At 38.5% G+C, this 27,269-nt stretch overlaps 1 protein-coding gene across 12 annotated transcripts in view; it reads left to right on the forward strand.

The window, feature by feature from the left end:
* PPFIBP1 (PPFIA binding protein 1) overlaps positions 1–27,269 on the forward strand; it is a 176,225-nt gene that overhangs the window by 113,622 nt on the left and 35,334 nt on the right. For 7 of the 12 annotated variants that reach the window (XM_059935519.1, XM_059935521.1, XM_059935518.1 and 4 more), the window contains 9 exons: positions 912–1,117; positions 13,704–13,790; positions 14,883–14,996; positions 16,021–16,152; positions 20,366–20,458; positions 20,780–20,872; positions 22,244–22,358; positions 24,138–24,170; positions 25,611–25,672. In XM_059935519.1, coding sequence (XP_059791502.1) covers positions 912–1,117; positions 13,704–13,790; positions 14,883–14,996; positions 16,021–16,152; positions 20,366–20,458; positions 20,780–20,872; positions 22,244–22,358; positions 24,138–24,170; positions 25,611–25,672 — 935 coding nt within the window. The remainder of the gene's footprint in view (positions 1–911; positions 1,118–13,703; positions 13,791–14,882; positions 14,997–16,020; positions 16,153–20,365; positions 20,459–20,779; positions 20,873–22,243; positions 22,359–24,137; positions 24,171–25,610; positions 25,673–27,269) is intronic. The other 5 variants (XM_059935525.1, XM_059935526.1, XM_059935528.1 and 2 more) reach the window with 3 other exon arrangements.

The following is a 27,269-nucleotide window of genomic DNA, read 5'->3' on the forward strand; positions in this document are numbered from 1 at the left end:
TTCCTTTCCCCATTGTGAGAACTGGCCAACTGGAGAGAGAACTTACACATTGGCTCACCAGTCTCATCAGTTGTAAGACCTTCAGATGTGTGAGGTGATGGCCTAAATATTATAGCTGTTGAAATTTAAGTAGAAAGTTAGTATGTATATTTGATGGTATGTATATTTGATAGACCAGAAAATAAAAATCAAAGAGATGAAGAGGTGTATATGGGTGCTTTCAGAATGGGCTGTGAGTCAGTAGTATGGATTTAAGTAGTAGAATGTTTTCTCTAATAAGTAATAGAAAACAAAAAGGGCTGTAAAACTATGTTTTCAAGCTGATGTTATCAAGAGCATTTGATACTAGGCTGCAAACAAAATCGTTGGGGGGGGGGGAACGTTTATACACACATGCACATACATATACAAATGTACACATGTAAGTTACTGAAGTTCTTCAGAGGTTAAATTCTGGTCAGTTAACTGGGAGCTGGCCCTCTTACCTTTGAAATTATGCTATGCAATTTCCACCTCAATGTGCAACTTATTTACAGGGCATTTAGAGTTTATGGTTTCTAAAATTTGTATTTTGGGGAATACATGGCTCCACCCAAACTGATCTACTACCTTCTTAGCCCTTGTTTCCTTGAGGTCAGCACATCTTACCCCAAAGCCTACCATACTCTTACTACTACACACAGCTGGCCCCCCTGTTAGATAGCTGATCATTGGTATGTATCATTAATTGCATGGTTTTTATTATTTCACCAAATGACTATGCCTTGGAGAGGTTTACGTGATTGAATTCTCTTTTCCCTGTTCCTTGTTTGGTCATTCCTCACTGTGACTAGACTTGCTTGCCATCTTCAGCTTTGGTATATTATCCAACATAAATTGCTCTCTCCATGATTTTTTTTTTTTAAACCTAGGTTCTAAGGCCCTGGAATATTCCAATGGGATTTTTGATTGCCAGTCTCCCACCTCCCCGTTCATGGGAAGCTTGCGAGCTCTGCACCTTGTGGAAGACCTGCGCGGGTTGTTAGAGATGATGGAAGCGGATGAGAAGGAAGGCTTGAGGTGCCAGATCCCAGACTCCACGGCGGAAACGCTCATCGAGTGGCTGCAGAGTCAAATGGTAGATGTTTGCTTGTTACAGGTCCCGCGCCGTGAATCTTCTGTTGCTTATTCCAAAATTTAGAACATAGAATAGCTGATCAGAACAGGAAAAAACAGTTATAGGGCAATAGGTTTGCCCTGATTTTATCCCTTAAGAGATTCCGATTCCCTTTTGACTCTAAGGATAGTTTTTTTTTTTTTTTTTTTTTTTTTTATTTTTGGCTGCATTGGACCTTCGTTGCTGTGTGCGGGCTTTCTCTAGTTGCGGCAAGCGGGGGCTACTCTTTGTTGGAGTGTGCGGGCTTCTACTTGCGGTGGCTTCTCGTGTTGCGGATCGTGGGCTCTAGGTGCGCAGCCTCAGTAGTTGTGGCTCGCGGGCTCTAGAGCGCAGGCTCAGTAGTTGTGGCGCACGGGCTCAGTTGCTCTGCGGCATGTGGGATCTTCCCGGACCAGGGCTCAAACCCGTGTCCCCTGCATTGGCAGGCAGATTCTTAACCACTGTGCCACCAGGCAAGTCCCAGGATAGTTTTTTTTAAAGTGCTCTTAGTATACATTTCATGAGTGCCAGCTGGTCACCTGATTTTACCCATAAAAGTGGACTAGCTTTTCAATTTTGCTTGAATGACCTGCTGTGGCTTAAAAATAAATAGTCCTGTGAGGGAAAGAACCTTGCACTTAATAGATGCTTTCCTGGTAATACTGGGAAGTTTACTGTAAAAGGACCCAGTAGCAATTTAAAATAGGGAGTGCAGTGAATAGATACTTCTAATAACAAGGGAGGTTGGTAGCAGTAGTTGATGTCAAGTGCCATCTAGTGGTTGTGGCAGTCATTTCAGTTCCAGTGCGTGAGTTAGGCTGTGGATTGGGCTTTAAATGGTGTTCTTATTCACTGAACAATGAGCCTCTTTCTAGGCATCCGGCAGATCTGCCCTTTCCCGGGACACAGTGGTAAATACCGTGGTTTTAGTATGTGTTAAACACGTAAAATCTAAAGAATATCACAAAAATATTCAGAGGAGAAAGTAGAAAAGGTGTTTATTTTGTAAGTATTTAAAGGATATTCAATTTTTAGGAAGATGCATGAATAAGCCTAGAAGTTAATTGTATCAATATTTATATAAAAGCTAATGAAAATTGTATGAAAGAATTAAGATCTGTTTTTGGTCTGTGGTGGAAATGTAAGCTGTTTGCTTTGGGAACCTTAATAGTAGTACATCCTACGACTAAAGCATTTTCATGTGATGTGACACAAATACCAGTGCTCCCACCATGTCCCATGCTGGACCTTCTTACCTTTCTGGCCAGTATATTGTACCTTCCCATTTCAAGCACAAACAGTACGATCCATCTTTTAGTGGTGGTGCAGCTATGCCACCTTGATAGTTAGAGATATTTTACTTTTTATAATACACAGTGCCTCATTATTGTACTTTATAATTGCTCTGCAAGTTTCTCCTCTAGAGATTTAAGTATCCAGGTTTGCTGATTTCTTTGGGGAATTGCTTCATGCTCTGAAACCAAACATTTCCTAGCGTATTCCTTAGGCTATTTCTACTTCCTCTCTCACCCCTTTTTTTTTTTTTTTTTAAACTTTGGATTTATTGATTTATTTATTGATTGATTGATTGATTTAGTTATGGCTGTGTTGGGTCTTCGTTTCCGTGCGAGGGCTTTCCCTAGTTGCAGCGAGCGGGGGCCACTCTTCATCGCGGTGCGCGGGCCTCTCACTATCGCGGCCTCTCTTGTTGCGGAGCACAGGCTCCAGACGCGCAGGCTCAGCAATTGTCTCACCTCTTCTTTACTCCATGTTTTCCTGACCATTCAGCACGTAATAGGAAAGGAACTTATGCTGGTAGAGGAACCCATTCCCAGCCAGCATCCAGAGGCAGCCAGTGGCAGCCATAGCTTGAGAGTACTGCGGTTGAATTTTTCACTTGTGTCCAAAACATTTCCATTAATATGTGCTCAGTCTGTTCTGTTACAGTATTTCCGGAAAAGATTGAAAGTGGTGATGGTGGTATCTGAACCTAAATCATGTCATTCATACCTTTTTCAGAAACTTCCAGTGACAGTCACAGCTCACTGAGAGAAGCCAAAGTACTTGCTGGATTGCAAGGCCTTTAGGACTTGCTCCTCACTGCTTTCTGACCTAGTGTCTCATTGCACTTCCCCTCTTTCACTCCACTTCAGGCACATGGGATTCCTCACTGATTCTCCAACATGCTGGGGAAACTGGCCTCAGGGCCTTTGCACTGGCTGTTCACTCTGCCTGGAAAGTGCTTTCCTCGGATATCTGTATGGCTAGCTTTCTTGCATTCTCCTTTAAAAGTTGCGCTCTCAGTGAGGCCTTTCCTGGCCACCCTATCTAAAATTTCACATATTTATTCTTCATAGTACATCTCCCTGCTTCATTTTTTTCTAAAACTCACCACTTTCTTACGTAATATGTATTTGCCATTTTTATATGTATTTTCTATCTCTCCAACTGGAATGGAAGCATCATGAATCAAAGATTTTTGCCTATGTTTAAAACAAGCCAAAAGTGTATCGATGTTGCCTAGAACAATGCTTGGCATTTAGTAGGTGGTCAGTAATTATATTTGTGATGAATGATGCTCCATGAATGATAAAATGACATATACCTTGGGATGAACTGAGGTTATTTATTGTGTCAAATTTATTCTTTGGATGCATCATGGCTTGTTAATTTGTGTTTTTGGTTGCTCTCTTGTCTTAATATTTGACATTTTAAAGTTAAGTAGCCACAAAATGACACATACTTTACATACCTTACAAAGATTCAGTTTTCATCCAAAAAATGACAGTAAAAAAACTAGATGTGAGTCCAGGGAGGTAAGTTTTTGGAGGATGAAACTTATTTATATTTGTCCAACTGATTTATATCTGTCCCCTCACATGGACCCCAATCCTTCCAAATTACATGTGTTTTCTCAAGCACGTAGAAAATGAAAAAATAAAGGAAGAAAGATGGCAAAGGGCAAAGCCCAAAGCAAGAAGGGGAGAGTGGGAATGAGTGTTTGGAATAATAAAGGCATAGGTGTGACATGAATAGTCAGAGCTTACCCTGTAGCAGACTTTAATTTTAGATCCAATAGGTAGAGGGTCTTAAGGCTTGCAATTTAATGATTTGCTGATAGTATAGCTTTCTCCCATTTTAATATGTCAGAAGTTGTGATGTGTCTTACGATCTTAAAAGAGGTATCCATTATACACATTTTAGCTGGGATTGTTTCTTTTTTCTTTTTTTAAATAATAAGGTACCTAGAGTAGTCAAATAAATTCATGGAGACAGAAAATAGAATAGTGGTTGCCATGGGCTGGGGTAGGGAGGAATGAGAAGTTAATATTTAATGGGTACACAGCTTCAGTTTTGCAAGATGAAAAGAGTTCTATAGATGGATGGTGGTGATGATTGCACAACAATGTGAATGCACTTAATGCCACTGAACTGTCTACGTAAACATGGTTAAAATGGTAAATTTTAATGTGTGCTTTACTCTAATCAAAAATTTTAAAATTAATAATTTGATAAAATTTAACGGCATCTTAGAATTGGAGGAACACAGAATCCTACAAATTGTATTGTACATGGGATAATCATCAAAATAACGAATAAAGGAGATCCTGCCGTAAAAAAGCTGTGAATGATAATAAAGAAGGCAGGGCTGTAAATTGGCAGTTACAAACGCTGGCTCCGGAGACAGGTTGGCTTTAAATGTTGGCTTTGACTCTTAGAAGCTTGTAGAATTTGGGGAAATTTTCTTAAGCTCTTTGTCTCAGTTTCCTCATCTGTAAAATGGGAGTGATAGTTTCTGCCACACAGGGTTATGAGGATCCCACAAGCTAATGTATGTTGAGTGTTTGTCAGTGAGCCTGGTGGAGGGTTAGTCAAACAGGTAATACTGAAGTGTGGATTGTAGAGAGCAGAGGGAAATGTTTAACAGGACCCTTTGCAATGAGGGAAAGAAAGGGTTGAGTCCAGTTACAAGGGGGGTTAGGTTACAAATTATTTCTACAGTTTACTTCTTTGATAAAAGAGTACAGACATTTCCCAGACAACGGGGAAGCTTCCACAATATTTTAGAAAAACTTATTAGTGATACTAGTTACGTAATTAAGATTTCATTCATGTTTAATGATGGCCAACTTGAGAGTCCATCTACTTGACTGACTGATGCTAATCTACTCATTAGTGCAACTGGGCATTTGAATTTCTAACTATTATTTTACCCAAGCCATGAAGATCCCCTGGTTTCCTGTAGGGTGCAGGTTATTCCTTCACTACTGATTTCTGCTGCCTGTTCAATTGTTTCATATGATCAAAAACTGGATAAGAAAAAAGAAAACAGTAACACTAGTAGCCTGTTAGAGTGAAGGGTATTAAATCTACAAGAATGAATTTGTTTTAATCAGGTAGCTATACCTATAGCCTTCTAGGAATGAATAAGTTTCTTTTAGGACTTGGAAGTTTGTCTCCTGTGGTTAAAAAAAAATCAATTGAATGCAACATATTTGTTCAATAACTGAGGTATAATTCTCTGTTTTGATTGTGAAATGTGGTGTGTTAACACAAATATTAATAATGGAGAATTATGTGCTTTATCAAGCTCAAAGTCTAAGAGAGCAAACAGAAAAATATGTCTAATTGTTTGAGCCAAGCAAGTTTTTGCTTACTTTAGAGCTAACTCGATGAATTGCCCTAGAACATTCTTACAATGCTTTTTCCAGTAGATGGAGCTGAGGTTCATGACCTTGACCAGATCCTGAAATGCCAAAGTGTCTGATCATTTGGCATTTTTAATTGTGAAGCAGTCTCAAAATCACCAGAAATTACAAAAAGGCAGTTTTCAACAAAGTGAATGAAAATACTGATGGTAAAAACTGCAAGTCAGGCACCATAAGCCATGAGATAAGTAGCATATAAAATGGGGGAAATGAAGTGTTCTTGACTGGCTTCTGACCTGTTGAATCATTATAATGCGTTTCTACCTTTTCTCTATGTTAAAAAAAAAGATAATATTAATCCTAAATGTACCTCGTTCAAATGTTTCTGTAAAAATAACAATACTCATAATTTATTTAAAGAGTTCAGACACGGGGTATGTTCTCTCCAGGGCTGCTGGCTGTTCTTCCTGAGTCCCTGACCCTCAGCCACACAATCCATCCGCATCCCACCGTCCTCTGATCCCTGCTGCCCTCTGGCCAGCTTCTCTTTTCCTGTGTGCCTCCAGGGAATGTTTTTTCAAGCCTTGGCAAACAAGGTACATCCTAAGATTGTATCCCATATGTGGTCACAATTATCTGAGTTATGCCACGTCTCACTGAGACATCCTGGTTGAAGTTAAACCTGTTTTTCCCTTAGGCTTCTGGAAAACTCACATGGGAAGGGTCCACAGAAACAGGAAAGCAAATGGACCAAGTCAGCAGAATTCTCCATCAAGAGAGACCAGTGCTGTGTGAACAGTGAGAGAGGCGCTTTGAGTGGAATCCCAGGCTACCAGTAGTTGTTGGGATTGAATAGAAAGATTCCTCTATTCTTTTATGAAAGTGAGTTAAGAAAGAATAAGTGGCAAGAAAAATAGGGACAGCATTTTTTCTTGATCTCAAGTTCCCCTTCCCAAAGTAGAAGAGGTTCTTTGGCTAGCTCTGCATCCTGTCACATAGCTAGATTTTAATAAATATGAATAAAGGAATGAATAATGGGTGAATGAATGAATATGGTGCACTCCTAGAATAGGAGCTGAGCCTTAGTTTCTAGGGGACCTTATGTTCTCCATCCTTCTGGGACTCAGGGGACTTTGGAGTATACCTGTGACCGGGATAATGTTGCAGCCTCAACGTGTACCCCCTCCCTGCTACAGAAGCTTCGGGAGCATGGTGATATGCATGAAAATAAGGCGAGGAGGGGTACAGCCCATCTTCTCTCCTCAAGAAAAGTGTCTAAAAGAACCCTTTAGGAGACACTAAAGCAGTCTATCTCCTCACCCTGATTGGCTGTGGATGCACGAATGAGAGGTGCTGGCCTGCCCTAGCTGTGTAACAGGATAGCCATTGTATCTTGGCAATTAATATTTTAATTTGGGACAAATACCCCAAGGGAAGCTCTCTCACTGTATTTCTAATAAGACTGGCAGATGAAAGCACTTGGCATCTGCTGCTCTCCCCAGCATTTCAGATGTAGTTACATTTTTGGAGTAGTGAACCTTAGAGGCTGGCCTACTGCTGTGGTTTCTCTCGCTCCAGAGCACTGTTTAGTTAAGAAGATTCTTTCTGTCTCTGGGAAACAAGCACCGTGAAAATTAAAGCCCAGAAAAACAAAACCTCAAAGCTGTAGTCTAATTTTGACCACATCGTAATCTTGACTTGGAAAGTACAGAATATATTCAGGCTCATTCTGAGTTTCAGTCTTTGATGTACTTTCTGACAACATTGAATAAACTGATGTCTTTCTAAGAGACGGTCATGATTGGGCTTTTGGGATGGGATGAAATGTGTGTGAGGTTTATTTCCCCTTTTGGTTTTCTTTCTGAGCAGAGATGCTGAGATTTTGGAATAAATAGAGGGCTTCCTGAAGACGTTGTTCTTCTGAACTGCAATAGAAATTTTGGAAGGAAAAATAAGTGGGCTGTTTGCAAGACTGACCCAGAGTCAGAGGTACTGTAGTACACAGGGGCACTGGCCAGTTGGAGGGGATGCTCTACTGGTCCCAAATGGTAGCGGTGTTGACCTGAGATGATTGTTTACAGCACAAAGGTAGGCCTCCCCACCCTAATTACACCACAGCAAGTGCGAGGACAGGGCAGCAGAGCACCGCCTCCGCCTGGTGGCTTGATTTCCAACGTTATTGGTGTAGTGTTCTTTGACTCTTAGGACAGAAGAGTATGAGATGCCTTATTGCGGTGTTGGACCCAAATGAAATATGACTGTGAAATTTGTGGCTGAAAGATTCAAGTCTTATCTCACTCTCTCCTCCTCCTTAGTCTCTCCTAGGAGAGCAGGCAATAAATGTTTGCATGAGGTGGTAGAGATACAATACTGTGATTAGGACATGAAAGACCCTGTATTAGATATGTCTTTTGGTAGCTAAAGATAACATTTAATTAAAGGAGCTTGAGTGAACTGCACCTTCCCTTTTCTTTCTTTCTTTCTCTTTTTTTGGCCGCACCATGCGGCTTGTGGGATCTCAGTTCCTCAACCAGGGATTGAACCCGGGCCACGGCAGTGAAAGCCCAGAATCCTAACCACTAGGCCACCAGGGAACTCCCCCCCCCCTCCCTTTCCTTTGTTGATACTGAATTTTAAGAAATAGAATCATGAAATCAAAAGGGCATGGCAGTTTTTAAAACTATATATATTTACTGGGTGGAGAGAGAGAGAGAGAATGAGGAGGGGTGTGTGTGTGTGTGTGTGTGTGTGTGTGTGTGTGTGTGTGTGTGTGTGTGATAGTACTAGTCCAACTATTTCTTAACATTTGTTGTCCTTATAAAATTGGACTGATTTTCTTTTCCCTATTTTAATTTAGTTACCATTCTGATTTGGGAATGTTATATTCGAAATGAGTTCTGTGTTATAAATAAGTTTAATTGTGGCAAATCACTGCTTGTATGTTGACCTTGGATTTTAACAGGACAACAGAACTCAGGAAAGAACAACAAACCAAAAATGAAGGTTGGGGACAAAAGAGGGCCAAGTGTAGGCTAATGCAAACCAACAGAACTAAGAAAATCAGAGGAAAACACAGCATGATACTTTCAGCAAAAATAACAGACAAAAGACTCCTACCTACCATGAATTAATAACTATTGAGACTGGGTGATGAGTACAAAGGGTTTCATCATTATAGTCTTTACTTTTATATATATTTGAAATTTTCTGTAAAAAAAACATTTTAAAAAAGAGACCCACGTAAGGCAAGATGTTAACATTTATTACATCTTTTTACTTGATTGTGTATTTATATTTGATGATTAAGGGGAAGTTAATATGAAAAGAAGAGCTTCTACTTAGATGGCAAAGACTGAAGTAGATGGTGCTTGATATTACGTGTAGCACCTGCCACGTGAGGTCAGGCAGTTCACATTCTTGGGTGTGGTTTCTGGCTAGCTCTAGGATTCTATAATTCTATGAGGAATCAAGCTTTGTAGACATTTTTCCCCCATTATGCCAGGAAAATCTGGCAAACACCATGGGTTCCTTAATTAAATTAAAGTATCACTGTTACAGCCCAGCTGCATCTCCTGCCCTACCCTCCCTGATGTGCTACAGTCCCGCCCTTCCACACACCGTTAGTTGACAATTACGTTGTTGAAATCCTCCAGTTGATTCCAATTTTGACTTAAACTTTCAGCTGGACTGAACATGGTCAACGTAGGGTTGCGTCATGAGTTGAACTAGAAAGAGTTATTCTGAAGGCATCTCTGGAATTTTGAGTAAAGTAATATGGGCTGGTGTTCAATGTATTGGATGTTAAATTGACTCAACAAGAGTTTATACCAAATATGTTTCTAATTATGAGCTTAGGGTTTTGTAAGCATCATGGGAGAATCAAAAGAAATGTAAGAGAGTTTCGTACTGAGGTACTGTTGGGAGGAATAAGTGACCAACTCGCATAAAATCACTAGTAAGCCCTCCCTGGTGGAATATGATGTAAAGTTAATTGTGAAGTTCAAGACAAGACACAGAAGAGAAGTCAGTAGAGGAGAAGAGAATGGCACAGTATAAGGAGGTGGGAACTGGCTATGAAAGATGGATTTCTATGAAAGATACAGGCAGAGAGGAGTGGGAGGGGGTACAAGGGTGGGCACAAAACCTTGGAGTAGATGTTGGAAAGGAGAATGGACGAAAGTTCATTGAGAGGAAGAAATTGATGAGGAGGAGGAAAGAGGCAATAATTGTAGGTCAATTCACAGGGAAACAGGAAATCAAGGTTCCAAAGTAGAGGAATGATAAGCTTTTAGGAAGGAGTTAAGGCTCAGTTCCCCTGAGACTGGCAGGAAGGAAGACAGGGAAGACGTAGGAGGCAGTACGTAAGGTGCGTTGAAGAAGGAAGTATATGAGGGAGTTCATGCTAGAGGACCTCAATTACTGTCCATTAAAAAGGCTCTGAGGTCACCTCTTAAATGTGGTAGGAAGAGGGGGGTACAGGCTTGAGGGGAAAGGAGCTAGTGATCATGGAGTGTGTGTACCAGGTGGCAGAGGAAATGTGAATAAAAGTCTTACTGAGAAGGAAGAAGGCCAGGATAAAACCAAACATTCATTCATCTTTTATTCGTCTGATGTTTATTGAACTCCTATCATTGTTCCTTCATTCAGCAGTCAGTTAGCAACAGTCCTTCACTGCGCGTCAGATGGAAAGAGGAACCGACAGAGAACGCAGAGTCTGTTGGAAGAGAGAGACGCATAGGTAGCCAGGTCTAACCTAGTCCTTTCAGTGTGATGCCTGCTGTAGTGAAGGTTCATCCGGATGCTGTAACTGGCATATAAGTGAACAGGCAATTCAAGGAAGACTTTCCAGACCAAGCCCCATTTGAGGTGGACCTTAAGGAATGAGGAACAAGGAGGAAAGGGGAGGAAATACAGTCCATGCAGAGGGAATAGAATTGGTGTGTGAGAGAGCATGCCGGGTTTGGGGAGGCTTGGGGTGGTCTGGGGGGTAGAGCACAGGAGATGGAGGAAGAATAGGGGCGGTAGGGTATTTGCCTAATGGAATTTACCTCTTGCTAACATTTTTGAGGCAAAGGTAACAAAATTAGCAGAAACAGAAATAAACGTGAATAGAATAGACCTTTACCTGCTTGAGTAAGTCAACACAGTGCTTTGAAAGCATGTAACCATTCCAGTGGTGGCTCTTTTGCTTTATGTTCCTATAGTGATTTTAGTGTTTAAAAATAAACTACTCTTGGACTTCCCTGGTGGCACAGTGGTTGAGAATCCGCCTGCCAATGCAGGGGACACGGGTTCGAGCCCTGGTCTGGGAAGATCCCACGTGTCGCAGAGCAACTAAGCCCGTGCGCCACAACTACTGATCCTGTGCGCTAGATCCCGTGAGCCACAACTACTGAACCTGAGAGCCACAACTATCAAGCCTGCGCGCCTAGAGCCCGTGCTCCGCAGCAAAGAGAAGCCACTGCGATGAGAAGCCCACGCACCAAAACGAAGAGTAGCCCCCGCTCGCCGCAACTGGAGGAAGCCCGCGAGCAGCAACCAAGACCCAATACAGCCAAAAATAAATAAATAAAATTTTAAAAAATCTAAAAAAAATAAAAAAATAAACTACTGTTGAGTGTTATGAGTGCTTGTAAATATCAATACAGTGTTAAGAAACGTGAGTATGCTCATTGTGGTCAATTTTTAGTATTTTTAAATGGATAATTTTGTAGAACTGGTTTTGAAACAACTTATTTCCATATCATAGGCAGTGGTTTCATGAAACACTTCTAGAACTTGCCCTAAAAACACTTCTAATCTTGCTCTAATCTCCTTCAGTCAGGAGAAAGAGGATTTTTGTTTTTTGTCTTCACTGAGCAGAAAGCTTTTTTTTCTATCCAATGAAATGGATCTGTTTATAAAACATTGCTTATGTAGTTTTAAAAGCAGATGCCTGCTAATGTTCATAATCAACATGAGGAATTTAAAGCTGTATAGGGCCGGTCTCAGCACTTTTTTAGATGGAGAACATACATTACACATCCTGGCTCTTTTCCAAAAACCTGTCCTCAAGAAGTTAACATAAATTTCATTTTCCTGGTAGTCCTCAGGGATGGAAGTTATCCCGGCCACTCCGTCAGACTCCTCCTAATACTTGTAATTTAATTCCGGGCACTTCAGTTTACAACATAAATAGAATTATGCTGTGATAATTGTGCAGGTATGTGGTCAAGCAGGTGATGTTAAAAATTGTATCCACACAGCGCGTGCTTACTAAATTAGTTTCAGAGTCTCTTGTGGCCTCATGGGAAATACATCCAGTGCACCGATGTTTTGAGAAGAAACATCCTGCAATTTTCTTTTTTGTTTCTTTTTTGATCTGTTTCTTTTTGTTTCCTTCCCAACACATAACTTTTGTTATTCTCAGAATTTATACTTAAAAAGTGCATTAATTGGAAAGGCAGAATGATAAAAGCACTTAATTCTGGAAAAATAATTGCTGTCACATCAGCCGTGTTCTGGGCAGTAAGCATGTACAGTGTGTATTTTCTTGAAGTCTGAGGTTGTTTATTTGCTTTTTCAGTTGAACTCTGGGCGGCCCCATCTAACCATTCTGGGAGGCCCCATCTAACCATTTTGGACTCCACTGGCTTTTATTTCTGTTGTATTTGAATGAGGAATCAGGAAATTCTGTTGGGATTACACATTATGTGATTAGGAACTATTTAAATGAGATACCAAGAGACACAGCACATATACTACTCTATTTCAAAATGACATTTTTTTTTTATGTTGTCTGCGCTCTGTGAGCCTTTTCAATCTGTCTCCTTAATCACTTGTATATATTGCAGTACAAGACAGCTGAGGAAAAAAATCTGCACTTCCTTTCCCAATCTGTACTTCCATTGGCATTTGTGCCATCCATAAATACGCCCAAATCTGATAAAAAGGGGGCAGAAGGGAGGAGAAAAAAGAGTAAGCACTAGTCTAAGTAGAGCACTGGGCTGGATGCTTTGGAGGTTACAAGATGATACCAGTTTGCAGGCTCTGCCTGGAAGCTTAGAGTAATAGTAGGTGAACAAGCAAACCCACGAGAAGTTAATGAATTCAGAACGGAACGTGGTAAATCACCGATGAGCATGGCTAGTCAGTGCTGCAAGGGGAGGTCATTGTGGACTCAGTGCTTAAGCTCGTGGGGGAAAAGAGAAAGGCTTCAAAGGGGAAGGGAAGATTTGTCCTGTGATTTGAAGACTTGAGTAGCAGGAAGAGGCCGGTGGTGTAAGTTGCCCCTGCTGTCTCCCGTGTAAAGGCCGGCATTGGTAGTCCTGGATTTGGGACTTTGGGAGGAGAGGGCAGGAATGGAAGGACCTCCCAGGTCATTCCCGCTGATAGAGGCATTCAGGGGGAAAGAGCGATTTTGTGCCCACCCACATGCTCACAGAGCTTTGCGTGCCCAGGTGGGCATCCACTGTCAGTGACTATCAGTAGCCACTGTTCCTTTTGGGTCATTATTTTCTTATTGATGAGTTTTTTGTTCTTGTTGTTGTTTTGTATATGAACCGTGTTTCCTTCTCATATTTTCTACTAAGGGCAGTAACAGCTGCGCTGAATTCAATTCAGGTTCCTTGGATTAAAAACATATGCAATTTTTATTTACCCACAGTAGTTCAATTTTTACTCTTCTTTTTTTTTTTGGTAGCGCCAGGTCTTTAGTTGAGGCAGGCAGGCTCCTTAGTTGCGGCTAGCCGGCTCCTTAGTTGTGGCATGTGAACTCTTAGTTGCAGCATGCATGTGGGATCTAGTTCCCTGGCCAGGGATTGAACCCGGGCCCCCTGCATTGGGAGCGTGAGTCTTAACCACTGTGCCACCAGGGAAGTCCCTCACAGTAGTTCAGTTTTAAAGAGGGTCAGGCTTACCCATATCACTTCCTTTTTCAGGCAAATGGACACCTCCCTGGGAATGGAGATGTGTATCAAGAAAGGCTGGCACGTTTAGAAAATGATAAAGAATCTCTCGTTCTTCAGGCAAGTGATTTTTAAATGCTGTTTTTCCCTCATGACTTAACTTACAAAGACCATTTTAAATTGGGATGGCAAGTTCAGATGCTCTCAGGAGCCAGACTGCTAATAGAAATAAGTGCAGTAGGCCATCTGTGCACGTTCAGGAGCTGTGAGGACTGTGGCAGAACAAGCATACATGTGGACAGCACTTCTCAGCCTCTGCTCTTCAAGGGCCAGTCTGATGACAGTGGCATCTGATTTTCTGATGTGATCTGTTTTTTTTTTTAATATATAGCAGAAATTCTGATTTTTATACTATATATGTGTGTCTATATATTCATACATCTATTCCATAAATATGAATAAGTATTTCTGAATCTGAATATATATTTAATTTTTCAATTTTGAAAATGATACCATGGACCAAACAAAACACAAAGTGGTTAGTGGAGTCCTGTTTGTAGGCTAAATTAGAGTTTTCCTCTCCTTCATAATCTTTTAAATCCTTGGCACGTGGTTTTACTTTGGTATGTTGAGCTAAAAGAACTGAAGCATATTTACCAGGCTGGTGATCGTTGGGAGGAAAACTCAGGTTTGCAATAAGCACTGAGGATGAAGGACTAAGCCAGTGGCTCCTCTTGGACCTCTGAGCTACACCCTGGCTTTTGAACACATTTGTGGACCGTGTGATCATGAAAGATCTCATGGAATTTGGATTCCCTGGACTCTTTATTTGTCAAGCGTCAGATTTAAATAGTCCTTGATGACTTCTCTTTCAAACATTAACTTCATTTCCTCTCTTAATCTCTAATACCACCTCCTACCCCCACCATCCCTCAAAAAAGATAATTTCTGTATGTGTTCTTTCTCTGTAAAGTGTTGCACATCCCCAATCAGCCCTAACTTCCTTGAAAATTGCATAGGAGTCCTCAGACCAATAAGCAGCACATAAATAAGAGTGTGAAGGTCTGGTTTCTTATTAATTCTCAGATTTCTTTTTTTTACAGCCAAATGAGTGGTAACATCATCCCAGTTTTTGTTCTATGTAGAGAAATAAAGTTGGCAGTGGGACCCAAATTCTTCCTAATCCATTACAATATTTTGCTCTAAATACAGGTAAGTGTGTTAACAGACCAGGTAGAGGCTCAGGGAGAAAAGATTCGCGATTTGGAGTTTTGCCTTGAAGAGCACAGAGAGAAGTTGAATGCCACAGAAGAAATGCTACAACAGGTATGTTCAGAAGCCGGTACCGAGGTGGGGTTTTCCTGCTGGACTATTTGAGATGCAACATTTATATGTTGTGTTTGCTCTGATGCAGGGGTGAATTTCGTGATTCACTTAGCCTGGTTTATTTTACTTTTTTTCTTTTTGGCTGCGCCGCTCGGCATGTGGGATCTTAGTTCCCGGACCAGGGATCAAACCCACGCCCCCTACAGTGGAAGCGTGGAGTCTTAACCACTGGACCACCAGGGAAGTCCCCTGGCTTATTTTAAGCAAAAAACCTAGAGTAGCAGGTCTCTAAACACATACACACAGTAGAAAGTGTTCACTGCAATTAGAGTCTGGAATAAAATATTAATAGGATTGTAGATAATTTAAAATTTCTCCTTTATGCTTTCATATGGTTTCCTAATTTCCAACCATGAATGTATATTTTATGATTAAGAAAAAAGATAAGTACCTTATATGACTTATTGGAAAAATTTTATAATGTATGTGGGTACACACACATATGGTGCTCGTCTATGAGAGGGTCTATAACACAGCAGGTAGAATACACACTGGAGCGAGACTGTTAAGGGTGAGTCCCTGCTTTGCCATTTCCTTCTGTATGACTTTCTGCAAGTTCTTAACCTCTCTGTTCCTTAGCTTCCTCGTCTGTTGGATAAGAATAATTCATGAGTTATCCTTATGAGTTTCTATCTCATAAGGTTGTTTCGAGGACTGAACCACTGAATACCTGTAAGAACAGTGCCTGGCACATAGCAAACATGATAGCATCATCAGTGTTATCATCAGGCTTAAGAATATATACGTTTATATATGTGTGTATCAATATAATGCTTATTGAGCATTAGTTCGGCTCTTTGAAGGGTAACTAAAGCAAATAATTTTTTCCAAATGTATCTATTTAGTAATTAATCTTCACATCCTCTGCTTAAGAGTTACTGCTTTGCAGTCATAAGTGAGACACATCCATATGTGGCTGTTTATCATAAAACAACTTTTGGATGTATCTCTTAAATTCTAATAGGAGCTTCTGAGCAGGACATCCTTAGAAACTCAGAAGTTGGACCTGATGGCTGAAATATCTAACTTGAAGTTAAAACTGACAGCTGTAGAGAAGGACAGATTGGATTACGAAGATAGATTCAGAGACACAGAGGTAAGTGATACCCTTCCTGTCTCTTTATATACATATACATATGTATGCACATATATGTGCATACTTATATATCTCGCACACACGTATTCCTAGAACAAGTTGAAATTCCTTGGAGTTGTGAAAGAGAGGCAGTTAATTACTGTGTTCCCTCATTATCCATGCTTCTTTTTAAGAATAAACTTACACTGACTTTTTATCACTGAATGATAGTGGTAATTTTTATTTTGAGACTTTTGATGTGAAATATTAATCCTTCCACTTGCCTTTAGAAATACTTTTGACTTTCGGACATTTGGAGCTTCTGTCTATCTAGCCATCCATGCATCCATCTGTCCATCTGTTCATCCATACTGATTCTCTTCATTGTGGAAATAATGGGTTCAAGTGCATGATTTTACTAGTAGTTCTTATTTAAGCACACTGATTACTTACTCTATAGTAAGTAGATTTTTAAATGTGTATAGCAAACATGCTTTCATTGTGTAATCATAAAAATCACAGATTTTTAGAGGTCATTTAATTTGGCCTTCTACTTTTGGTCTAATCCACATGTAAATCATTCCAAATAAATACAGCTCAGTATACTTTTGTGAAATTCAGGGTAGATTCTACAACTTGAAATACCCATTTACCTGGCTAAACATGCTTTCTTGTTTGTTTGACCTAGTTTATTGTTAATCCAGGTTTTCTAATTTGTTAATTGCTTTTTTGTCACGGGGGGAGTTCAGAGCATATCCATATGAAATCTATTCATTTGAAAATAAATATAAAGCACTGTAGAAATTTTTTCTCTCCTAGGGCCATCTCTTCCTTTCTCTTTATTTTGTTTCCTCAGTTGGGGTACGGAGAGGTGTCATACTGAATTAGAAAATGGGAACCAAGAAGGAGAGAGGAGAAATCATTTACTTACTTTCCCCCTCTATCTTCATTTCAAATATTTGTTTTGTGCTGACTACATGCCATCACGATATGATATATATTATCCACATGTTATCCACTGTGTGAAAGTCCTTCATAGAGCTGAATTTAATAAGGTTTACTCCATTGCTATTTTTAAAATTAAATTTTCTGGGCTTCCCTGGTGGCGCAGTGGTTGGGAGTCTGCCTGCCAATGCAGGGGACGCGGGTTCGAGCCCTGGTCTGGGAGGATCCCACATGCCACGGAGCAACTGAGCCCGTGAGCCACAAGTACTGAGCCTGCGCGTCTGGAGCCTGTGCTCCGCAACAAGAGAAGCCAAGATAGTGAGAGGTCCGCGCACCGCGATGAAGAGTGGCCCCCGCTCGCCGCAACTAAAGAAAGCCCTCGCACATAAACGAAGACCCAACACAGCCAAAAATAAATAAATAAATAAATAAATTTATTTAAAAAAAAAAAAAATTAAATTTTCTGTCAAAGATGTAACTATAATGGAAAGTCTTGGTATATGTATTGCTTATTCAGTAGCAAAAGGAAATCTCCAACTTAGCTCATGTTTTAATCTTAAAGCTCTTTGTCAGTCACCTATATGTTTTTCATTTAATTGAGACTGGGGCTCTTAAAACAAAACTTAAGAAGTTACCTACTTTCATTAAAATTCTAGCTTTTGTGCTTTCTTTAAAAATCTGTTTGGATATCTCTTCTTTTCCCTTCTGTCTTTCCCTGACTCCACAGCTGCTACAGAACACATTGGTAGAATTCAGTCAACAGATGGATAACATGGCACTGGAGCGAACTCTGGTGTCAGGAAAGAAGTTTATAGTTTGGGGGCATTAAGAGGTGGCCTTATTATACACACAAAGTTTAGGGAAAGTCTTAACCGGCACAACTGTGGTTAATTTGGATACGAGATGTTAACCAAATATTGGGACTAAATTGAAGTAACTGTTTTAGGATTTTTAGGATTTTTTTTTTTTTTTTTTGGGTAAGACCCCAGAGCAATATTTACATCTCTTGAGTTTGTCTGCATTTTTTATAAATCCTTTTTTTGGTGTTTCCTTGCTTCACTCGTGCATTCTCTCAATCATATGCAAGGTGATCTTGTTATCAAACTTGTAGTAATCCCTGATAATTTTCTAATAAACATTCAACACTATTGTTAAAATGTAGCATGCACATACTCAGAGATTATGGGATATATGATTAACTTTGTTAAACATGAAAATAAAGTAGTCTTCAAAATTAAAACTAAAAAAATTAAAATTGAATATGCTCATTTTCTTAGAATGAGCATAGAATGCTCATTGTCTTAGAATTTTAGATTATTTGGAGATTAATTTCTAAGAAAACATTGGAGTAAGGGAAGAAGTATAGATACTTCCAAAAGATTGGGGGTAAAAGTCTCGAAACTTTGGAAGATTGAGGGCTTGCCTGTCCCAGGAATTGCTGATAGATGTTTGGCATTGTTCAATGCTGCCCCCTTGTGGTAAGAATACAGATATCAGAAATGAGTTTCTGTGGAGCCCTGAAGAGTTTTCTGAAAAGGAAAAGATAACAGGGATTTTCTTTTTAAAACAGTGCTGAACTTCTGATAAGAAGTTAGTTGGAAATAATTTGTATTACATTTTAAAAAGTTTCATGTTAAGGAGCTACTTCCAGATTTTCCAGCTTGACTTTTCATGGGAAGGTAGGGCTTCTTTCAGATTAGAAATTTATGTTCATATTTATAGTGTTGTCACAAAGGATAATTGGGTAGGTTTTTTTTTAGTAGAAAAATGACCTCAATTTATAATTCTATTTTCTTCATTTGTTTCTTCTTCTTTACAAATTGCCACTGTTTCTAAAGGAAGTGGTAAAATACAACAATCCAATAGAATTCAAAGCTGTTTTTTACCAATAAGAAAGTGGGAAAATATATATAAGAAAGACCAGATTGATTAAGGAAGGCTACTAAGAATTCATATTATGCAAAGATAGTTAATAAATGGGAGATACATAAATGGGAGAAACTGACTTTTTCCTTGAACTTGAATTCTGAGCTTGTAGATAAGGACTCACAACTAAAATGTTATTAAGTGATGTCAAACAGTTATTTACCTCATTCATAAAAGGAGAAAATAGACTTCCTCTTATTGAAACATTGTATTAATAGTAATTATAATTAATATTAATAAGTAATTATTATATAATACTAGGTAGTACTTTTCCACCTTTTACAAGAAACTACAATTTAAAAGCTTGTAGGTTTTCTGAGAAGTGTATTTCACGACAGCATTCTTTTTTCTAGCCCCTGTGAGATTGAATTCTTACACTTAGAAGTTTAGAATAATCCCTCAATAAAAAAGTTTTATTTCTTATTGCATTGTTCTATTTGTTTTTTTACAGCATTCTTGTGTAATTCTTTTCCGTCTATGAATCTGTGGCTCAGGAATAAATGTCTTGAAAAGAAAGGAACAAAAACACGTTAACCATTGGTGGGGTCTTCATGCCTTGTGGTTAAAAAAAAAAAAAAGTTTTCACAGAGTATTTGAGCCCTTCTTTGGATAAGTTGGTATTGTTTCACATTCTAATTTCCTTTTCCTATTCTCTGGGCTCTGGACAAAGATATGTCACTATTGCTCAGAATATTTAGACAAATTTTATAAGCAAATTAGTTTTTTTTTAAATAAAAGTAGAAAAGTTGTATGATTGTATTTGTATTATGAAAACATTAGGATTGCTTTCTTCTTCATTTTCCAAATATAAAATTATTATGATACTGAATATATTTGTAAATGATAGGGCCCTCATCTACCCTCAAGTTGTGAATCCTTGGTCTAAAGTGTTTAAATTTCATTTGATTCTCCAAGATTGGGCTGATGAACAATCTATTTTTTTGTAGAAAAATTAAGAAATTATAAAAGTATTTTTATAAATATCTATATACCACTGAAAAGTCTCTGAAAGTAAATGACTTTACTAAAGAAAATTTCTCTGGTTTATTTTAAAAGATAAGAGTTCATATAGTGGTTTTTAGTCTAGAAATATTTGCTCAATGATAGTACGTGATCAGCTACATTTCTTAAAATTTTAGTCACCTTTCATTTTCATAATCAATCCCATCATTTTAGGGCAGAGGCAATGTTTTCAATGGAAAGATGCTTTAATTCTCAAGGAGACACATTCATTTTCACTTGTTTGATCTCATTCATCCAGCTTTAACTCAGGAGCTATTGACTGAAGATTTCCAAGCTGCTATTTTGGTAGATAAGTGTGTTACTGCTTTCCTAATGAATTTCCTTGTCGCTTTTTGGACAGGGGCTAATGCAGGAGATCAATGATTTGAGGTTAAGAGTCAGTGAAATGGACAATGAAAGACTTCAGAATGAAAAAAAGCTGAAAGCTACCAAAGTAAGTTCTCACAATGGCAAAAATTTTTGTATAAATGGCTCACTATCTACAATCAATAATATAAATAAAATACATTTTCTACTTAGTATATGATTAAGAAGGCGTTTTACAAGGGAATGAAGTTTTTCCCCAAGCTGGAGACCATCTTGAATTTAAACACTACTGTTCTGAATAAGAATCAGGATTTAACTAATCTGATAGAACATAACCTGTCATTTCTCTTAATTATCTAACCTCCTTTATAAACTGATACTGTTTTCTTGGTTACTTAGCTTGTCTTTTTCTATCTGTAGTTTTCTTTCACTCCTGTCTCTCTACCAGTCTTTAATGGCCAAACTTTCTAGCATGAAAATCAAGGTGGGTCAGATGCAGTATGAAAAGCAGCGGATGGAACAAAAGTGGGAGTCCCTGAAGGTGTAGTAGACCTTGGGTAATGGGGTCCATGGCCTGTTGCTTTCTGGCTTGTGTTGTTTTGCTGTGATGGTGTTTTTAGTGGTGTGTGCATTCATTTTGTGTGTGTGTCACCTGTTCTTTAAAAATATATTTAAAACTGATTAGAGGGACAATGCGATCCCTAATATTGTTTTCAGAAACATATGAAATAGTGAAAAACAATAAGCAGGTAAAATAAAAGTATTCGTTTATAAATTAAATCTCACTCTCTTGGACTATCTGAGATTCAAGCATGGTAAAATAATTGTAGCAATTCACCTGTGAAAGAACTCTGGTATCAATAGTAGACACTGTTTTCTTCCTTCTTGACGATAAATGTGTACATCGGTTAACTCTGTCATGGCAGTGAGTAGAAGTTACTGCTTAGAAGCACAGTGAGAATGGGCAGCACTTCTTGCTGGTGCTACTGAAAATTCCTTGTATTTGGTGTCCATTCCTACCATAAATAAAAACTATAGGGCCAACTTCTTAGCTCCATTGGAGAGCTACATCTTCTCATAATACTAAACATAGTACGTATCTTTAGAGACTGAAACTATGTTAAGAAAAAGAAAGGTGCACTTATTAGCGTTGCATAGCTTTATTTCCTGTGTTAAATACAGCCAGCAAAACTTAAATTTGTCAAAGCTAATTCTTTACCAAAATGAAACGGAAACAAACATTAGTAAATAGATAGAACATTGGATTTGGGGTCTTAAATAGTTGTGTAGTTTAAAAAAAAAAAAAGACTTAAAATCTGTTTTCTAAATCTCTTTTTTTCCATTGTTGTAGGAGATTCTATTCTTTTACCTTAGTGATGAGGATGAATAATTTAGTTCCATGATTTGGCTAAAGTTGTTCATCGCGTGCTACCTTACCCACTAATTAAGCTCTATCTTGTCCAGGGAACATGAGTGCCATCTTGAAATGCTGAATAAATGTCAAGCAAGTCTAATATATTATTTTCCAATTTGCATTTTGTTTTGCTTGTATGACACTAAGCATCTAATTTGATTATCTTCCTTGATTAACTTGGTCAGATTTTTTACTTAACATAAGATTTAAACCTTAGGGCTGCCCTAGTCCTAATCACACTTTAAAAGATTTATTTTTAATTTGGTCACAAGGAAACTTGAAACAATTATACCATAATTATTATAAGTTGTACTTTTATTAATTGTCTTGCTTCCTGCTTATCATTGCCACTGTCTGATTTCTGAAGTTTGCGTCTAAATTCTTGTAGTTTTTTGTTTCATTCACAAAAACTAATTATTGACTTAAGAGTTAACAGACTCTCTGAGTATTCCCTTTTAGTCATAATCTACTCTTTTTAAATGAATTTATCATTTGTAGGAGGAACTGGCGTCTCTAAAAGAACAGCTGGAAGAGAAGGAATCTGAAGTAAAAAGACTACAAGAAAAATTGGTTTGCAAGATGAAAGGAGAAGGGATTGAAATTCTTGATCGAGGTAAGAATATGTATTTAACATTTGTTCTCTTATTTTGTTAAAGTCGTCCAAGATCTATAATAGAAACTGATGTTAGATGATGTGTACCATTAGCATCTAAGAGAGAGAGGAGTAGCAGAAGCCATCTGGGCCCAGGACTGCAGGAACTCCTCCAAGCCTCTTTACTGTGCTTGGGCATCTATTAACTTCCTCTTGAGCAGCTGAGAAGGGCACCTCTGTACTTTAGTGGGACTTAATTTTAGATTACTACATGGTAAATTCCCATCATGTCCAAATTGCAATACAAGGAAGTGTCAAAAAGAATTAAAAGGAACCAAAACTATGTGTCAAAAAGAATTAAAAGGAACCAAAACTATGTCCCAAGATGATTCCCCTCTGAACTGAACTTGAGACAACATAAAGTAAAGCATTTAGGAACCTTGCCTGCCTTTTTGAGAGGAGAGAGGGAAGGCTCTGTATCTTTGGAAAGTTAATGAACATTTCTTATACGTTGAGCCCTCAACCTTCTAGAAAGCAAAATAGGTTAATTCTGTTTTGGGAAAACTGTATGAATTTATCCAAAAAATTGTTTTCATAAATTGAGGAGGTTTGTCCTGGATATTATATGGACTGTAATTTTTCATAATGTAGGTTATACCTGCTAGAAAATAACTTGAATGAAATGTGGGTTTTTTAAAAATTATATTTGGAAATATATATGCCTGTAACATCTGACAACACTCGGTCAAATTTAACCTTTCTTTGTTATAACAAATGATATGGCAAAAGCAACTTCTGACTCATTCAAAACAGAACAAATTCCAGTTAGTGTAGATTTGGTACATTTTTATCTATTGCTTTATCTATTTTGTCTATTTTATCTACTATTGTCTGTACAATGAGGGGCTTGAATTAGATTACCTCCAAAGTCTTCTTGGCTCTAGAATACCCTGGTTTTATTTACCTGTAGGTATCACAATCCCCTGTCCATCAGAAAACTCAATTCATCCAACATTGAGGGAAATGGATTTTTCCCCTCTATTTTGGCATGTGTAGAATGTATGTTCTTCAAGGTCACTCACAGACAGGTCATGCTTTCAAGATTCTAAGGAAAAAAATGGCATCATAGAGGCTATGTGGGCTAGAGGCTGTGTTGGCTATGTTAGAGTAATGCTACCCAAAGTCGGATCTGAGGAGTAGCACTGGTCTGTGAACCACCTGTTAGCAGTACACAGCCAGGCATTAAGAGCAAGTGTTTAGAAACTTCATGGAATCTGATGTTGACATAACATCTACCTGCGTGATCAGTGGACTCATCTTGGTGAACAGGAGATGGACCACTTCAGTGTTGTTGAACTTGAGCAGTGAGATGAATATGACATAAGCAGTGTCCTAATCACATTCAGGAGGGTCACATATCAGACTGTAATGGAAATGTGAAAAACAACCAATGCAACATTAGCTGGTTTTTCATCACAGTTAGTGTAAGAAGCACTTGTACTCCGAAGGCCCAATTTTAATACAAGAAAATCAAGGTTCAGAAAGATGAAGTAACAGAGGTAGTAACTCAGATTTACATCTTCTGATTAACTACATTAGGTTCTCTTTCTAACCTCACAGAGGGCATATTATATTGTAGTTATCAGTCCTAAAGTCATAAAATAATGCTTAATATTCAGTCTTTATGAGGTTAGAGTCTCTTTATTTTAGGTAAAAGGAGACCAAATAATAGTGCTTTTAAAATATTACTTATTGTTGTAATGTATGCTAACTTCCAATTCGATGGGTTTTCCTGCACAGATGAAAATTTTAAAAAGAAGCTCAAAGACAAAAGTAAGGTTTTTGGTGTATTTCCATCAGCCTTTACATTCACCGAAAGTACTACTTGGACTGTTCTTTGCATGTGTTTTAAAAACATTTCTCTCCCCAAAGATGTAAAATTGCTTCATCAATAAGCTCCCCATTTCTTCAGAGTACACGAAATAGAGGGCAAATAAACAAACAATAAAACAAGGAGTAAAAGACCATTTTGCTTATTGTTCCTGATTCAGCCCTTTTGCTCTGCACGATATAGCAGAGCACCCAGAGTGGTGGAGGTGAGGAAGCGTTTTCTCTGTGGCCCAGGAGATACAGGGTCAGAGGAGAAAATAATGTTTATACTCCTATGAAAACCTACTGTTTTTACGGTTTACCACAGTTGAAGATTGTTTTGAACTTTGCTTTTGTTTTCCAATGTTTTGTAGCCCACTTTTTCACTGAGATCTATATTAAGGGCTTCTATAAACATATCCTCTTGTGTTACAAAAGAAATTGTACCCAGGCTGACCAACAGAGACTAGATTTAATGCAGTGTAAAGATAAAGCCTTAGTGGACTTTCCTCCAGACATTAAGTTCTTAAGGGAATTTGCCATAAAAAAAAAAAAAAAAAAGCAGTTCCTAAACAGTATACCTTAATTGAAAGTATTATATCAGAGCTGAATGATGCACCACTGTTTTAAAATTTACCTTCAGTAGTATTTTTTTGTCCTCAAAAGCAGACAACTTTAGCTGAACTTTTTCCTCTGTTTCAATTTTTTTAATTTGTGAATTCATTTGGGGTTGACTTTCCATATTTAAAATGTTTGTTTTTTTATTACTAAAGTAACATGCTTTTGTATTTGAATATCACATTTTAAGGAGAATCACTTACTTTGGCCTTTTAAAATAGTATTGTTTAAAAACGTTTTAAAATAGTACTGGAAATGAAGTTTATAGATGAAGCAAAGTACTTGTTATCCTTCTGTATGGAACCTACAGCCAGCTTCTTAGCATGATACTCATGTAAATATCACGTTCCTTCAGGCTCTTACCATTTGTGTCTCCATCTTGGTTATAACCGAACATCATTTTCTCTGCTTTTGTCATATATACACCATTCATTGCTTTCACCTGCTTTATAAGTTTCTTCGTCGAAAACTCTGTATTTTTATTGTTATAGCACTGAAATTTCATCTTCAGTGTTCTTATGAGGATTTTGTTCTTGCTTTGAGAGAGGGTAGTTGTTTTCTTTCTGGAATGATGACTATTAAGGTGAGTTAGAAAGTGTTCATTTTTCAGGTTTTCCCTAAAAGAGAATATGAATGGTAAATGTGCCTTTAAAAAAAAAAAAGAAAGTGGAACAAATTATTAACATCTTTACCTTGCAACATTTCAATCTGAAGAGTCAGTAGCTTCTTGTTATTGTCACACAAGTTAACTAAACAGACTTCTGATTTGATGTTGTGATATTTCAGATATTGAAGTACAAAAAATGAAAAAGGCTGTGGAGTCTTTGATGGCAGCAAATGAAGAAAAGGTAACTAGATGAAATTTAAGTGTTTATTTGGATGTGTAATAACATCATTTTGATCATTCCATGCATTCTCATCAGATATCCCAGTTTGAAAGAACATCGCCTAAACACAGCTCACATTAAGGGGCAAGCATTCTCCCTTCCTGCCCAAGTGGGCCTGCTCTCGGGGGGCGGGTCATAGACGTACTTGTGCTGCACAGACAGGAATGGAGACCAGCAGCCCTGACTCCACTGAGAATCCACCCCTCCCGCCCACCCCCTTGAATTTAGAAAATGGGCAAGTTATCAGATCAGCTCTTTATATTCAGGTGACAAATGAGACAAAGGATACAGGCCATAGTACATCCTTTCTGTGGTCCCTGGAAATTCTGGACTGCCCTATGAACTCTGAAGGAGGTAGCCATGGCAACTTTAGCTTCATGATCATGTTGATTTTCTTCTCTAGGAACATGTTATTTCCTTCACACTCCTGGCCTCTTTCACATCTGGGATTGTCTCTGCTCTCCTGATGGTGAGATACCAGGAAACAAGCATAGGCACCATGTAATCAAGGATGGCACTCGGCTTTGTTTTAGCTATGCTGGCCTAATGCCAAGGTCTCCAAGAGGGTCTTTCCTCCAGCTGTTGCTTCCCCTTACTTCATCCTGCTAAGAGCAGGGATGCAGGGACCCTACTAAGGAAACGTGCTTCTTCTTGGCTTCCCTGACCAGCCATATACCCAGCAGGCAGGTTCAGCTCCTGTCATCAGAACTGCTCTCCCCTCGTGTCCTTTAATGAATAGAACAGGAGACATTTTCCCACGAAAAGAGTAATTTCAAGGAAATAAAAACCAAGCAAATGCCAAAGAACTTTGTCTTGATCTTTTTGTCTCATCATAAGCTTCTTTCTCTAATTCTTTCTTGCCTACTCTGTTTGCATATTTATTTATTTATTTATTTATTGCCTTTCATTCTTTTCGTTCTTTATTCAATGGAAATAAACTCTTTCTCCTACCCACCTACCCATATATAGGTTTCTTTTTGCTAGTCTTCCCCACATCAAATAAAAAGAAAAGTCATTAGCAAGCTGCCCACATAGATTTAATTTGAAAAAAAAAACACTAAAATTCATTTTGTTTTAATTTCTCTCCCTCAAAAAGCAACAATAACAAACGAAAATCCTAGTGTTGAATGAGGGCTTACTAGATGCTCAGACTTCTCTAGGAGCAGCAAGAGTGACATAACTTCTTGGTGGTTCCAAGAAGTCTTCAAAGAGGACATATTTGGGCAAATTCTGAGGGAGAGCAAAGAGTCATTCATCAGGAAAATGAAGGATTCTGGGCAAAGGATCCATGAGTGAAAATATGTCTCAGAACCAAGGCTTGAAACAGCCAGTGCGTGCTGGGAATGTTCTGGAGCAGGAGATACAGGTGGAGGAGTTCGGTGTATGAGAGAATGCTATGGTGAGGCTAATGATTTCATGATTTGGGTTCTCAGCTTTAGACCTTGGACAGTGAGATAATTAAATTGCCATGTTAGAAAGCTAACTCCAGTGGCAGAATGGAAGCAAGGATAGGGAGGGAGAATGAAGACAAAAGAATTAAGAAGCTGTTAAAATAAGT

This window comes from Balaenoptera ricei, chromosome 10, assembly GCF_028023285.1.
Source record: "Balaenoptera ricei isolate mBalRic1 chromosome 10, mBalRic1.hap2, whole genome shotgun sequence".
NCBI lineage: Eukaryota > Metazoa > Chordata > Mammalia > Artiodactyla > Balaenopteridae > Balaenoptera > Balaenoptera ricei.